Source organism: Filicampus tigris, chromosome 22 (assembly GCF_054856515.1).
Source record: "Filicampus tigris isolate MCC_2025a chromosome 22, RoL_Ftig_1.0, whole genome shotgun sequence".
NCBI lineage: Eukaryota > Metazoa > Chordata > Actinopteri > Syngnathiformes > Syngnathidae > Filicampus > Filicampus tigris.
The window spans coordinates 10,398,187-10,413,718 of NC_141238.1; the positions used below are offsets into that span (position 1 = coordinate 10,398,187).

The 15,532-nt window shown below is 40.2% G+C and overlaps 1 protein-coding gene across 1 annotated transcript in view; it reads left to right on the forward strand.

The window, feature by feature from the left end:
- Window positions 1-4,103, forward strand: part of LOC147126977 (uncharacterized) — a 16,885-nt gene extending 12,782 nt beyond the window's left edge. Inside the window, 2 exon segments of the mRNA XM_086023079.1 lie at window positions 2,031-3,979; window positions 3,981-4,103. Coding sequence (XP_085879205.1) covers window positions 2,031-3,979; window positions 3,981-4,103 — 2,072 coding nt within the window.
- Window positions 4,104-15,532: the final 11,429 nt, after the last annotated feature.

The following is a 15,532-nucleotide window of genomic DNA, read 5'->3' on the forward strand; positions in this document are numbered from 1 at the left end:
ACTACCACTGCTGTGCATGAAGGAAAGCACAGCTGGTTTCACACCTCAGCGCCTGCCACGCTCAGCTACACTGCAAAAATTACTGTTTAAATTTAAGAAATAAATACTTGCCGTTTTTAATAGAATGGCATATACTTTGCATATGGTTTGTGTGAGTGGATTATTGATGTTCCTTTATGTTGACCGCTGTCTGAAAAAGCAATTGCCCCTTGCGGATAATAAAGTTCACCATGACCTTGTTTTGAGAGCATTCAGACTAAAAACAAGTGAAATTATCTGCCAGTGCAGTAAGATCATTACACTTAGTAAGATTTTTTGAAATAAGAAAATGAAAGAATTTTATGCTCTACAAAACAAGTAAGAAATAAAAGATGAATCTTAAAGCATATTTATAATTTTACAAATTCTGGTCTTGCATAGCATATTATTCTCAAAACAAGATCCAAAAGACTTTTCGGCTTGATATTAGATTCTAAGTCTAGGTTAGGTAGCTGATTTTCCATCCACCCTCACCCAGCAGAAGGCCCATAGCGCACCCTTTTACACCTCAAGCCATAATGGACCACCTGACCCCTCTCGAGGCCACACTACAAACCAGAGCTGGGTATACTGCCAATGTGACGGACCGGTCCACCTATCTGCCCATGATAGACGCCCATTTTGCAGGTGATAAATGATAGACTGGAAACTTAAAAAATAGTCGGACTAAGCAGAGACAGAAGCCCATTTTTTCCCCCCATCTATGTAATCGTCTATTTTTGACATTACAGCTGACCGTCACCTATGTGATTGAAGATGTCTGCCTGAAATGGTAAAATGTTCTGTTTATTTTTATTTTGTAATGCCTTTTTCATGTTAAATGGCTAGTTGTATAGCCCTGTTCACATAGTGTCACGATAGTGTGTGTTCTTATATTGTTCCCACAGTGTTCAAAAGTAAATTGTTTGAGAAAGTACTGTATTGGAAACAAGAATGTGAAACCTTGGCGTCAAATAGCCTTGTGTAGAGATGTCATAAAGTGTCCAGTAAATGGATTATAACTGCACAACATCCTATTCATTATTTAAATCAAACATTAAAAAAAAGACATTCTCTTGCTCAGGAATACAATGTTATCCAATTCACACTTAGTTGACTGTAAACCACGTTCCAAATTAAATGTTTGGAGGACATCGGTGTGCATTATTAAGCCTGGGTCCAAATGACAACATGCCTCCTGTGCATACACACTAAACGTTTTTTAAAGTTGCTTTTCTGAAACGCTTTGGGCATCATATGGTGAAGCTAAAAAAGTTCACTCTATTACTAACTCTCAACACGTGAACTGTGTCTAAAAAACGTAGGCGTTTTGGAAACTTAATACTGTAGAACAGGCGTCTTCCTGCCAGAGTGACTTCGCCCTTGAGGTGAGGGAGCGTTCCCTTTCTCAGAAGAAGGCGTTTCTGTCAAAAACGTAAGCGCCCATTTGTGGCGGCAGCTGGACCATATTGTACTGCATTACAGTCGATAGGCTTGATACACCACTGTGCACCTTTTCTACTAGTGATGTTTAAATCAATAAATATTTGATGGTTAGTAGGTGAGAGCAGCCCTGCCTGCAAGGGCTTCAAAATAAGGTTTTGATGTTAATTTATTATTTTGAAGGTGTTTGTGCCTTGACGGTTCGGAATATGGATGATTGGGTGACGTATTCTTTGAAGCTTTCATATTAACTTTTGCTTTTGCAGTGCTTAAATTTGAGTGAGTTCAGCACACCGTCATAGATGCAGTCATCATCTTAAAGAGGCTAATGTATATACGAGGCCAGTGCCGCTTTTGATGGGGTCACCACTCAAAAAGGTGCAATGTCAGACCGTGTGCAAGTCTTTCCAAAAATAACCAAGGGTTGGCGCCCCACAAAAATGCATCAAGAAGTGAATTTACAAATCCCAAACAGCACGTAGTAATCTTAACTTATCTGGCTCTCATAATAAACCATTATAAATATGAACTATAATAATACCATGTGCGTTTGTCTTCTTGTCTTGCAGACATCAGTGAAGATTTTCGTCCTCACATTAAAGAGGAAGAAGAGGACGAAGAGATCCCCCACTTTAAAGAGGATGAGGAGCAGCAGTCTCCTTCCATAATAAAAGAGGAGGTACCAGAGCTCCCTTGCAAGAAAGAGGAGGGAGAAGAGCCTCCCTACATCAAAGATGAGGAGGACCAGGATATCTGCAAGATACCATCAACTCATATATCTTTGAAGAGTAAAGATGAAGGTCAAAGTGAGGAGAGCAGAGGGGTGGAGCCTCCAAGCAGCAGCTCATGTCAACATGTGACAACAGACGGTGATGGGGACGACTGGAGAGGATCACAAGGAGACGGCCTCCGACCTCCACTATCAGAAAGTGATGAGTCGTCATCAAATGGTGATGATGATGATGATGAATGTGAAGGTGATATGACATGTAACAATGACAACAAATGCTGTAAATGTTCTAAGTGTGGGAAAACTTATGCTTTCAAGAGACGTTTAGAACACATGAGAATGCACTCTGAAGAGAATCCTTTTTCCTGCTCAGTTTGTGGCAAAATATTCTCTCAGAAGGGAGGCTTAGTACGTCACACCAGAACACACACTGGTGAGAAACCTTTTGCCTGCTCAGTTTGTGACCAAAGATTCTCTCGGAAGGGACACTTAATACGTCACACAAGAACACACACCGGTGAGAAACCTTTTGCATGCTCGGTTTGTGGCCAAAGATTCTCAGAGAAGGTAAGCTTAATGAGACATACCAGAACACACACTGGTGAGAAACCTTTTGCCTGTTCAGATTGTGGCCAAAAATTCTCTCTTAAATCATTCTTAAAAGGACACCTAAGAACCCACACTGGTGAGAAACCGTTTGCATGCTCAGTTTGTGACCAACGATTCTCTCAGAGGGGACACTTAAGACGTCACACCAGAACCCACACTGGTGAGAAACCCTTTGCCTGTTCAGTGTGTGGCCAAACATTCTCTCAGAAGGGACACTTAATAGGTCACACCAAAACACACACTGGTGAGAAACCTTTTGCATGTTTACACTGTGGACAAAGATTCTCAGAGAAGGGAAGCTTAATAAGACATACCAGAACCCACACTGGTGAGAAACCTTTTGCCTGTTCAGATTGTGGCCAAAAATTCTCTCTTAAGTCATTCTTAAAACGACACATAAGAACCCACACTGGTGAGAAACCTTTTGCATGCTCAGTTTGTGGCCAAAGTTTCTCTCATAAGGGACATTTAAGACGTCACACCAGAACCCACACTGGTGAGAAACCCTTTGCCTGTTCAGTGTGTGGCCAAACATTCTCTCAGAAGGGACACTTAAGAAGTCACACCAGAACACACACTGGTGAGAAACCTTATGCATGCTCAGTTTGTGGCCAGACATTCTCTCAGAAGAGAAGCTTAATAGGTCACATCAAAACTCACACTGATGAGACACCTTTTGCCTGTTCAGTTTGTGGCCAAACATTCTCTCAGAAGGGACACTTAATAAATCACACCAGAACACACACTGGTGAGAAACCTTTTGCCTGTTCAGATTGTGGCCAAAGGTTCTCTCGTAAGCAAACTTTATTAAATCACACAATAACACACACTGGCGAGAAACCTTATGCCTGTTCAGATTGTGGCCAAAGATTCTCTCGTACGTCACTATTAAAACCACACGTAAGAACACACACTGGCGAGAAACCTTTTGCATGCTCTGTTTGTGGCCAGACATTCTCTCAGAAGAGAAGCTTAAGTTTTCATGCCAAAACCCACACTGATGAGAAACCTTTTGCCTGCTCAGTTTGTGGCCAAAGATTCTCTCAGAAGTCAATCTTAAAACAACACTTAAGAACACACACTGGTGAGAAACCTTTTGCTTGCTCAGTTTGTGGTCAAAGATTCTCTCAAAAAGGAAGCTTAATAGGTCACACAAGAACACACACTGGTGAGAAACCTTTTGCCTGCTCAGTTTGTGGCCAACGCTTCTCATGGAAGGTTTCGGCCAAGAGACACAAGTGTGCTGGTGACAACCGCAATAATCGAGAAGTCTTACATGAAAATGTTAATGTTTAACAGCTAAAGCAGAGGTGCTCAATACGATGATCGCGATCTACCCCTCGATCGCAAAGGTAGAATTGGTAGATTGCATTACATTTGTAATGGCAGCCATCCGTATTTTGAAATACGATGCCTTTATTTAGAAAATGTCATGCCGGAAGTTGCGTCTTACAGAATCACCATGCGTGTTGCTTACTTTTTCCTCGTTGTTTTGCCAAAGCCGAGTGAATATACTAAATTAATATAACAAGTTAGTTGAAGCTTCACATATTTGACAGTAATGATTATCTCTGGGAGAAGACTGCCATTGGTTGAAAGCAGGCCAAAGTGGTCAGTTCTATTTTGCATTGTCTATTGTGATTAGCGTTGACGCTAAGCAAAGCTATATTTGTCATAGATGTAATATGTTGTTTTATGTTATATGTCTCAACTTTTAGTTCTACGGTGTATTGGCGTTTTATGGCATTTTGCTGACAAATAAACTTCTCTAAAAGGAACTGGAATCTTGCATACAATCAATACTCTTACATTTAAAAAAAAAGATGTTCATAGGTAATTATGTTGTGTTGTGCAACATTGGCTCATGTGGTTATGCAAGGTACATCAACATGCATTGTAAATAAAGAATCCTCAATATATTTAAAAATATATTTGTTTTGCATATTTGTAGTAGGGCTGTTCGGTTTTGCCTAACAAGAAAATCCCAATTTTCTCTCAAACCCGATTTTCCTATTATGATTACAATTTCTTTGTCATATATAAATAATGAAAAATGTAGTATTTTGAATGTCTTTTATTTAAACTTATTTTTCTTTCATTGAACTCAAAATGCCAGTCAATTTAACTTAATACACACAGAACAATCCATTGGGATAATCAGCATTTTACTTACACAATAGATTTCATATCTCTTCTTAATTAAACCATTAATGAAAGAAGAAAGTGCATATACAATCTGAAACTAAATCATCAACATGAGGGAAGGGTAGACAGTCAAGTCTGTCAACCAAACAGTCTGTCACCAAGTCATTTGCCAGCCAGCAAGTGACTAGCCTTTCACCTTTCTCCCTGGTCTTACTTAAACATAAATCAATGATTAGTGCAAAACTGTCACTCAATAATACAATGCACTGTCAAGCTTAAGTACGGATGCATAGTCCGGCTGGGCCAGAGATCCGTTGTAGAGGAGAAAAAAAAGGGACGACTTTCAGACGTTGAGTTGCTTGCTCACAGGTTGTATTGTACATGCGGGGCACACACTACACTACAGATCTATATTTGCCAGTTTTATTAACTAAATGCTCACTTGCCTGAGCAAATAGCAGAATCGCCGGTAGCCATGGATGTTGTTGTTTTCGCACTGCGCGCTCGTGGGAGGAAGTGGAATTGCAGAGGAAACTACGGTGGCTTAGATACACCAAAAATAAAAATCAAACGTGCCAATTTGAACGTTTTTAACATCGCTTTATCCAGAAAATTCGGTTACGGTTCAAAATCGGTTAATCGAGCAGCCCAAAACTTACGCTACCCGGAAGGTAGATCATTTTGACTTGATCATTTTATTCGTAGCTCGCATGCTGAAAAAGTATGAACACCCCTGAGCTACAATATTTAACGTGATAATTATTTACAAAATCTGCATTGTTTTATTCAATGTAACATCTTTTATTTCATCCTCGTCTCTGTATCTACTGAAGTCTTTTTGTTTTTTTACCTCTGTTTTTACCAATTGCCACTGTTGGTCCATGTTTAAGCAATGTATGCGCTATGTACGTTTTTGTGATTTCCAAGAAGTAACTTCTTGATTGGTTAGATGGACTGTGAAGAAACCTTGACATTTGATAGGAAGGTGGGAAAGTATACATGCAATTCTGCATTCAATACAAATAAATTTAGTTTTTTTTTATCAATGAAATAGGCTGATTATGTTGACTTTGGAGATTTGTTGAAGCTATTCAGTGTAACCCGAATTCCTTTTATATTGTTTCTATGTTCATATATTTTTGTTCTTCTAATTTTTTTGCTTGATAAATGTTGATTTAGAGAAGTGTGTGTTCTATATGGGTGGTCGACTGGTTAGCACGTCCGCCTCACAGTTCAGCCGTTTGCATGTTCTCCCCGTGCCTGCGTGGGTTTTCTCCGGGTACTCCGGTTTCCTCCCACATCCCAAAAACATGCATGGTAAGTTGATTGGACACTCTAAATTGCCCCTAGGTGTGATTGCGAGTGCAGATGTTTGTTTGTCTCTGTGTGCCCTGTGATTGGCTGGCAACCAATTCGGGGTGTCCCCCGCTTACTGCCGAAGACTGCTGGGATAGGCTCCAGCACTCCCCGCAACCCTTGTGAGGATAAGCGGTATAGATAATGGCTGGATGGATGGATAGATGTGTTCTATCTGATCATTTTTTAGTTTACAATGCATTAATTCTTTTTGTTAGGAAAATGCTTTTTATCTTCAGTTGTTTTACGTGATCATTTCTCACTTGTCAGTGATTGTGAAATGAGGGTTCGTCCACTCATCCTGGAAAAGTTAAAGAAATTGAACATATGTTTCTAGTTTTGCATTATATTAAATGAAATATTCAATGATTAAACCAAACATGTAAATATCGTCCATTGATTTATTCCACTTCAAAGGAAATATGAGCATGAACTTTCAAATACATTTTTAAGATGGCTCCATCCTACATCACACCATTCACTGATTTTTGACGGCTGACGATTTGAGAGGTCCACTTTTACGAGTCTTCACGTCCACCGCCCCACCCTCCTGCTGCTGGGGCAAACCAATACCACAGGGGGAGGGCACGGAGTGGTGTGACGTATTTCTGGAAAGATCTCATCAGGCATCGCACTTTACGGTCATACTCAGCGCCAATATTGTGGAGCCGTTTTACTTAAGAGAATTTTTATCAATTGGCAACGTTTTGAGGTAATTTGGGTGATTATTTTTACGTGTATGGTTGCGTGTATTCGTGAAGAAGAAGCGAGAGAACAGCACATCGAGCTATCCCTGCTGTGTGTCTACCCAGATAATAAACAGGTTGTACACGGTGTTACTGCGCTTTGATGAGCAGCGCCTGCTGATATAATGCGGCCGTCAACCACACGAGGGCGCTGTTTAACTACAGTAGAACTCCCACAGCCTACGTATGACTGCAAATTGAACCACTTCTCTAAGTTTGTCTGCAACAAGCAGTGGATAGTAAAACAGCTCGATTGTGCGATCATTACTCCCCTAGTCCTATGGATCAAAAAAGACCCGTCCTACCAAAGCCCCAAAATAAAGCAACCCAATTCAATTTTAAATTCAAAATCTATTTTGCATGAACCTGTTATTTAACAATTCAACACAGTTTAATTCATTTTTATCATGTATTTTTGTTACACAAATGTGTGTGTGTGGGGGGGGGGTGTGAGGGTGTGTCTGCATGTGCGTGGGTTTGTAAGTGTGTGTATTTGTGTATTAGAGAGTTTGTGTAAAAAATATTTTTTAAGGCACACATGTCAAAGTCAAGGCCCGCGGGCCGAGAAGGTTTTCTACGGCCCCTGGGATGATATTGCTTTATTATTAGATCCGGCCCGCAGCAAGCCAGTGTGGGTAGCAGACGTGATCGTGTCCTTCGCGCCTGCTGATGACGTCACGCTTTAAAATATAATGAAGCGTCCTCCAAGAAAACAGACGTAGTTTAATTATCACATTTTATTAGTCCAACCGGCTACTGTGGGCCGCAGCCGACGACAATACAGTACGACAACCATTCAGTCATGCTCTCCTCTTCGTCCTCCGCTACTGTCGCTCCCATGCCCTCCCATCAAGCGAGCCGCACGATACATTCATAACCTCGTAAACAACACAACTTGGCAAGACACAAATTCGACCACAACACAAATAACCCAATTCGTTACACGTTTTCTGTAACATATTTCTTTGCATCTATGTTTGCCACCCCCTGGCTGTTGTTAGAACGAACATTACCGCTAATTTTGTGAGGATCGTCCTTCGGTCGTCTACATGCCGACTCAAGACTTCACGTCACTTCGTGGCTTTCAGAATCGGATTGTGGTGAAAAGTTATTCGGAGTAAAACACACTTTATTAAGAAATACTTCATGTTAGAAATCTCACGTTTTATTATTAGTAATTTTTTGGCATTTTATATTTTCATTGAGTTTCGATTTAGTATTGAGATGTCCCACACTGTGAGCAGGCATTGAACGCTCCTCGAGCGCTAAGTGTTGATAGCGAGAGACGTGGTTTCTCTTCTTTCTCCTCCTTCGACACAGCTAGCTAGTAGTTTGTCAGTGCCAGCAAACGCAGTAGTTGCAGATTTCCCGCCTTTCACCACGTTTGTTGTTGTGTGTAAATGTTAAAATGTGAGTTTAGTCATTTAGGTTCGCGTCAGGTAACGGCTGTACATAATAGCCTAAATATGTTCTCGTGAGTGATGTCACGTTGATGAACACTAGTTAGTTATTTCGGATTACTATTACTATTCTAGTGATGAAACGTGCGGATGTGTATTGTTACTGTATGTATTGTTTGGCTGTTCAATTGCTTAATACAGTGAATTGTAATGTTTAGGCATATTGTTAACTAATGGATATGCATTGGATGATGTTGCTAGGTTAGTCTTTGTCTGTGTTGTTGCAGACCACAGTAAATAGACGTGTCAAGTGGTATACGGGCCCGTGTTCTCTGACAGGAGAACCTACATCCATAACTTGCCACTCTAAAATAGAGTCAGCTGGAGACATCATACCAATCATATGATCCTCTCCGCTTTACTTCACATAATGTACAGTTCATACAATCTTGCAGCCCGAGTCAACCAGAAAATTGGTTCCAGTTTGGCAGGAGAAACGCAAACGCTCCACTGATCTAATTTCAAGAGACGGGCAGCGGCTTCTTCTCGGGTCGTAAGCGGAAGTGACGTACGAGCTGCCTATAAAGCGTGACATCATCAGCAGGCGCGAAGGACCCGATCCAATCTGGACATTTTAAACAATTTCAATGAACATTCTATCAGTCCGGCCCTCGGCTTGTCGCAAAATTTTTTATTTGGCCCTGCGTCCATTTGACTTTGACACCCCTGGTTTAAGGTATTTTTTCTACAGCTAAACATGTTAATGGGTCACTTTTGACCCACAAGACAAGGGTTAATATGTTATGAACTTTAGAATTATAGTATTAGGACTTTTCCGTAGTAAAATGATGTTGTTTTTTTGTATTGTAATATTGCAACTATAACACTATAATAATTTGTTGAAATATTTCTGGTTTGCTTTGGATGAAATCAGTGATTTTGATGGGCTCCACCTGCAACAAAATCAACGTGGCGTTCACGCCCTCCAACAGCCGTTATCTCCTTGAATGTTGCACTTTGGCACCTGGCTAATCGCAGTTATACTAGTGGACGACAACAATTCCATCAAGGTTTATCCAAAGGTCATCATCTGAAGTCAGATAACAAAAGCACTGTCTTACAGAATATACATGCATACTGTAATATATATATATATATATATATATATATATATATATATATATATATATATATATATATATATATATATATATACACACACACACACGCACTGATAATGTAGAAAAATAACTTCATATGTACAAATAAACCAACGAAAGTTGTTTTCTCATGCATAAATTGCAATGAGAGAATTTTGCTAAGACATTTAATAAGATTGTGCATGGGTCTACCTATAATGTACAATAATAGTATACAACATGTTTCCAAAGTAAGTGGGGGTAAATGCGATCCATAATGAATCGTCAATAGCACCACAGCTGTTTAGAGTATCGACAGGACCTGAACAATTGGATGTTCAATTACATGGAGAATTGGACAAACATTTCTGGTCGCTGGACAACAACTCTCCCGGAATAAGTAAAAGTTACGTAGCAGCTGCCTGGTCGCAGGAGAGGCAGCTTGTGGAACGGAGCAGCGACATCCTCTGAGAGAAACAGGAATAGACATAATTTGGATTTCTTCACAATGAGAGAATTTCACATTTGTTCAGATTCAAATTTAAATCAGATCCTTTGGAGAAAACGGAGATCACGTTTAACGCCTTTTCAATTGTTGATTTGTCTTTTAAAAATAAAACCGTATCATCCGCAAATTGATTAATTTGAAATTCATAATCCCCAAATTTAATCCCATTAATTTCTGAGTGATTAACAATCAAATATGACAATATTTAGCTGCACAGAATGAAAATTTTTGGTGATATCGGACAGCCATATCTAATTCCTCTAAGAATCTTTATTTTAGGGGTCATTCTTGGGTTTAGACAGATGTAGCAAACAATGTCATTATAAAACATTATGATGACTTCACAGATTATAGCCCCGAATCCAAATTTCTATAATGCTTTAATTAAAAATGTATGTTCTATAGAATCAAACGCTTTAAAGTAGTCGAGTGACTCCATATATGGTCAGGGCATAAGAGAAAGTGACCGGACATTAGACAGCTGCCACTATTCATTCATTCATTATCCATACCGTTTATCCTCACAAGGGTCACGGGCGTGCTGGAGCCTATCCCAGCTGTCTTCGGGCAGTAGGCGGGGGACACCTTGAATTGGTTGCCAGTCAATCGCAGGGCACACAGAGACAAACATCCGCACTCACAATCACACCTAGGGACAATTTGGACAGTCCAATCAACTTACCATGCATGTTTTTGGAATGAGGGAGGAAACCGGAGTACCCGGCGGAAACCCACGCAGGCACGGGGAGAACATGCAAACTCCACACAGGGAGGCCGGAGCCGTGATCGAACCCACGACCTCTGAACTGTGAGGCGGACGTGCTAACCAGTCGACCACGGTGCCGCCCAGCTGCCATTAGTTTTATTTATTTATTTTTGGGCTGAGGAGTGGCAGTTGGATAATGGCCGACAGGAAATGACTCCATATATGGTCGGGGCATAAGAGAAAGTGGCGTTGCATTTCCTGGCAGCCATTAGGCAGCTGCCACTAGTTTTATTTATTTATTTTTGGCTAAGTAGTGGCAGTTGGATAATGGCTGACAGGAAGTGACCTCATATATGGGTGGGGCATAAGAGAAAGTGACGTTGCAGCAGCCTCGCCACCAACGCCACTCTCTATGCCTCCCCATTGAATAAATAAATACAGTATTTACACAGACAAAAGGCTCAGCCGGATTTTTTTTTCAATCTTTAAAATAAAAGAAAAAAAGAAAGAAAGAAAAGGAATAACAAAGAGTAAACGGTGTGGTGGAATCAGAAACTGTAGCAGCAGCAGCAGGTCGATTGGAGTCATAAAGTGGCAAGGCAGGTGCAGGCAGCTGCCACAACATCTTAAAGTCTTCAGGTCCAAAGAGACTTACACGATCAATATAAATAGTAAAATAATTAAATCACCAATAACAGACAACCCAGTGCAAGTAATAAATAAATAAATACATACATACATTCATTCATAGTACAGACTAACAGCGTACGAAGTCCATCACGAAGAGGAGAAAATATTTTATAAATTGATTGCAGCAGGTATTTTGTGTTCCGCCTCTGTATGTTTTAATCGTGTATATTGAGCACTAACAAAAAGAAGTCGTTTATAAACAAAAAGAAGTCGTCTATAAACACATACGAACAAAAAGAAGCCGTTAATAAAAACGTTCGATGCCGTGGAATGGGTAAAAGGTAGCGGCAGCAGGAGGAAATGCACAGGCAGCTGCCTCGATTGTGGCAGCGGTCGTCTTATAAGCGGAAACGACGTAATGGCAGCTGCCTCGATTGTGGTAGCGGTCGTGGTATTAGCGGGAGTGACGTAATGGCAGCTGCCTCGATTAAGGCAGCGGTCGTGGTATTAGCGGAAGTGACGTAAAGGCTGCCTCGACCGCTGCCACTGCCACATATCGCGCTTGTTCTTACTGGGATTTCTGCTGAGCGATGTGTTGATCACAAACGCGTCTCTTTGTTAGCGGGCAGCAAGCTAAGATAAGATACGCAAGGCCAGGCCCCGAGACGACTTAAAGCAAGACGAAGATATTTAAGTCAACAAAAGGAGCGATGGGCGTCAGCGTTGGGTCTTTTGAGTATATTTGATACAAATTCAGGAAGATGCTTTGCAGCTTGTGCTCAGGTAAAAAAAAAAACAACAAGGCGATCTGCAGCGAAACAACTACGGCCACTCCACTTGAACAAACTGTGCCACACGCGATCGTAGCGCTCTTCGCAGCATCCTTTGCAGTGCTCTTCCCAGCATCATCTGCAAGAGGAGCTCCTCTTTCTCTTGTTTAGTTTTTAACAGTGTTAGTTTAACAGTAACATTTATATGCTGTCTTTTGACAGTCTTTCTCTCTTGTTAGTTTGTTGAATTATCATGGTCGATAGTTCACAATGCTGTGCTCGGCTAAAGCAGACAAAAGTTTTTTTTTAAAGCAGATGTGTTGCTTTTATTATTAAAACATGACTACGATATTGTGACAACTTTATTATTGCAATATTGCCATTATCGTTACATCCTATGCATGTATGCTGTGTAAACTAAATATTAGGTCTAGTTCTGTGTGTTTGTGAATTTGGTGATTTTGGAAATCTGCATTTTATCTGTTTGGGTTTTTTTTTTTAACGAACAAAAGCAAGAAAGAAAAAAAAATGGTTTTTATTATTTTGGAGCTTCATTACCGTTCTGTCATTGTTGATCAGTTAATAATCTTTCAATTAGTGCTGTCAAACAATTGATTTTTTAAAACTAATTCATTGCAAATTTTTCCATAATCCATCGCGCTTAATCATATTTTCCTCTACAATTTTTTTACAAAGCTTAGATCCGATATTTACTTGAGTAAATTAATACGGAAACAAATTCGAAGTATATTTTGATTCAAAGACTGTTCTAATAGCTTTCTTTGATCATTGAATACGATTTCCTTTTCCTGTAAAATACAACTGTTGAACGATACACCAAAAGACGTACTAGTAATATGGTATTTGAATTTGGCTTTGCAAAGTGCGCAAATTATTTTGGATTCCTCCAATGAGCCAATGTGCAACTTTTTAAGGTAAAACTACGTAAAAGCCCATCTTTGTGACAGTGACCCTCCTCTATGTTTGGCTGCAAATTGAGCAGAGGGAAGCTGCCACAGGACGCAAATAAAACTGAGTTAACTGAGGTTTTTTTTTTTTTTTAATTAATCTCCATAGTTAATACTTTAATTTTGACAGCCCTAGTTTCAATGTATCATGTAGAGGCAGGCAGAAGGAGAGGCTTAAGTAAACACAGTCCCCTTTGTTCAAATGTATCTGATTGCATGGACTCTTGTGCACACTGTATAAAGGTGTACATATTTTGTTTTTTTGTGGTTAATTTTGTAATCACACTTCCAGTGTTTGGTGTTGTATAGCAGAACTGAAAAAAACTTTGAATTGAATGGTTACTTACTTTTACACCATTTTGTATGTTTTTCATTCTATCCATGAAACCCAGTGACAGTCCTGACTTATTTACTGCCAGCCCAGTAAAAATGGATCCATCAAATTGTTAGCCCTCAAAAATCGGTGAATGATGTGATGTAGGATGGAGTCATCATTAAAAATGTATTTGGAAGTTCATGCTCACGTGTCCTTTGAAACGGAATAAAACAATGGACGATATTTGCTTGCTTGGTTTAATCATTGAATAATTATTTTAATCAATATGTTATTAATGCCAACAAGAAAGATATTTTCAATTTCCATAACTTGTGAAATGCGAACTGAGTTTACTCTTTTTTCTATTGTATATTATACAAATATATAAATATATAATGTACATAACATACAGACATAGTTAAAGGCAAGTTTCAACTAGAACACTGTCAATACAATTCGAAGCAAACTATGGCGAACAAGTTCCATAAACACGTTTTTTTTTTTTCTTTAACTTGACAAAAGAGTCAACTCTCAAACACGTTCTCAAATTGGTCAGGGGTAACAGCAGAGGTTTCAGATAAGCCTAAGTGTGACAACGTATGTAGACTTTTCTTGTTCATCACGACGAGGGACAGTACATGAACATATGATTTCAGCTCAAGAAGAAAAACAGTAAGTAGTGGAGATGAATTATTAAATTTTGCCTTATGAACACTGCACCTGCACCAGTGAATATCCGGGGAACAGATGTTGAGAAAGTCTCAATTTACAAGTACCTGGGTGTTCATCTGAACAATAAACTGGACTGGAGTGACAACACAGATGCTCTCTATAGGAAGGGTCAGAGCAGACTCTTCTCATGGTCCAGGGGGGACCTCCTCAAATCACCCACATCCTGTTTGCCCAAACAGTGCCCAAATGGCCACAGTATGCGAGTAAAGTGTGAAACGGCTAAGAAAGCCAAAGCCATGTTGATTTTGTAGCAAGTGGAGCCCATCAAAATCACTGATTTCATCCAAAGCAAACCAGAAATATTTCAAAAAATTCATATCTATACAATATTACAATATTTGAAATATTATATTTTAAAATCTTATAATTAAAAAATAGCAAGGCCTCCAGCACTTTCTCGTCGCCAAACTTCAGCAGCTGACGTGACGTCACAAGCACTGGCCACAATATTAGGTACACCTTTCAACCAGTTGGAATCACCTGGCAAAGACCAATTGAATAAGAATTACAATGAAATTCATTGCGAATCTATTGGACTCACTTTGGTGATTATTTTTGCATGTGGTGAGGTTTTTGTTGAATGTGATTGTCTTGCTTCATTTGCTCTGAAACCATTTTAATCGATCGATTGAGTGTATTACTTCCCTGTATTTGATGACTGAGAACTTCTCATATTCTGGGTTCTGGTGGCCATTGCACACGGCCCAATCTGTCCATTGAGTCACAGGGGATTGTCGTTGCATTCTATTGGTTCACCACTAGATGGCACTACATTCTAAACACGGTACTTTTGAGTTCGTTTTCAGGACTGCATTTCACTTTCGTTTTCCTCCACGGCGGCTTTACTGGCATGTTGGAGAGGGGTCTGACTGCAGCCCGCAGCCCCGGGTACGGAACGCCCCCTTGACACGGCCTTGTAGTAGGGTGACCATATGTCCCGATTTGCGCGGGACTGTCCCGCATTTTAATTATTTTTAATGCTTGCCGCAAATTGACTCGCTGTCCCGCATGTGAGGTCCGCTGATAGTGTAGTGGTACACACGCCTGAGTTGTGTGCGGGCAGCGTGGGATCGATTCCCGCTCAGTGACAGTGTCTATGTGTGCCCTGCGACTGGCTGGCGACCAGTCCGGGGTGTAGTCTGCCTTCGCCCATTGACGGCTGGGATAGGCTCTAGCAACTCCCCGCGACCCTATATAGGACAAGCGGTTTGGAAGATGACGTGACATGACATGTCCCGCATGTGTGATCGGCAGGCACCAATTTTCAAACGTGCGTGTAAAATCATGTTTTTTTTTTAATTAAACGCCTGTGTGCT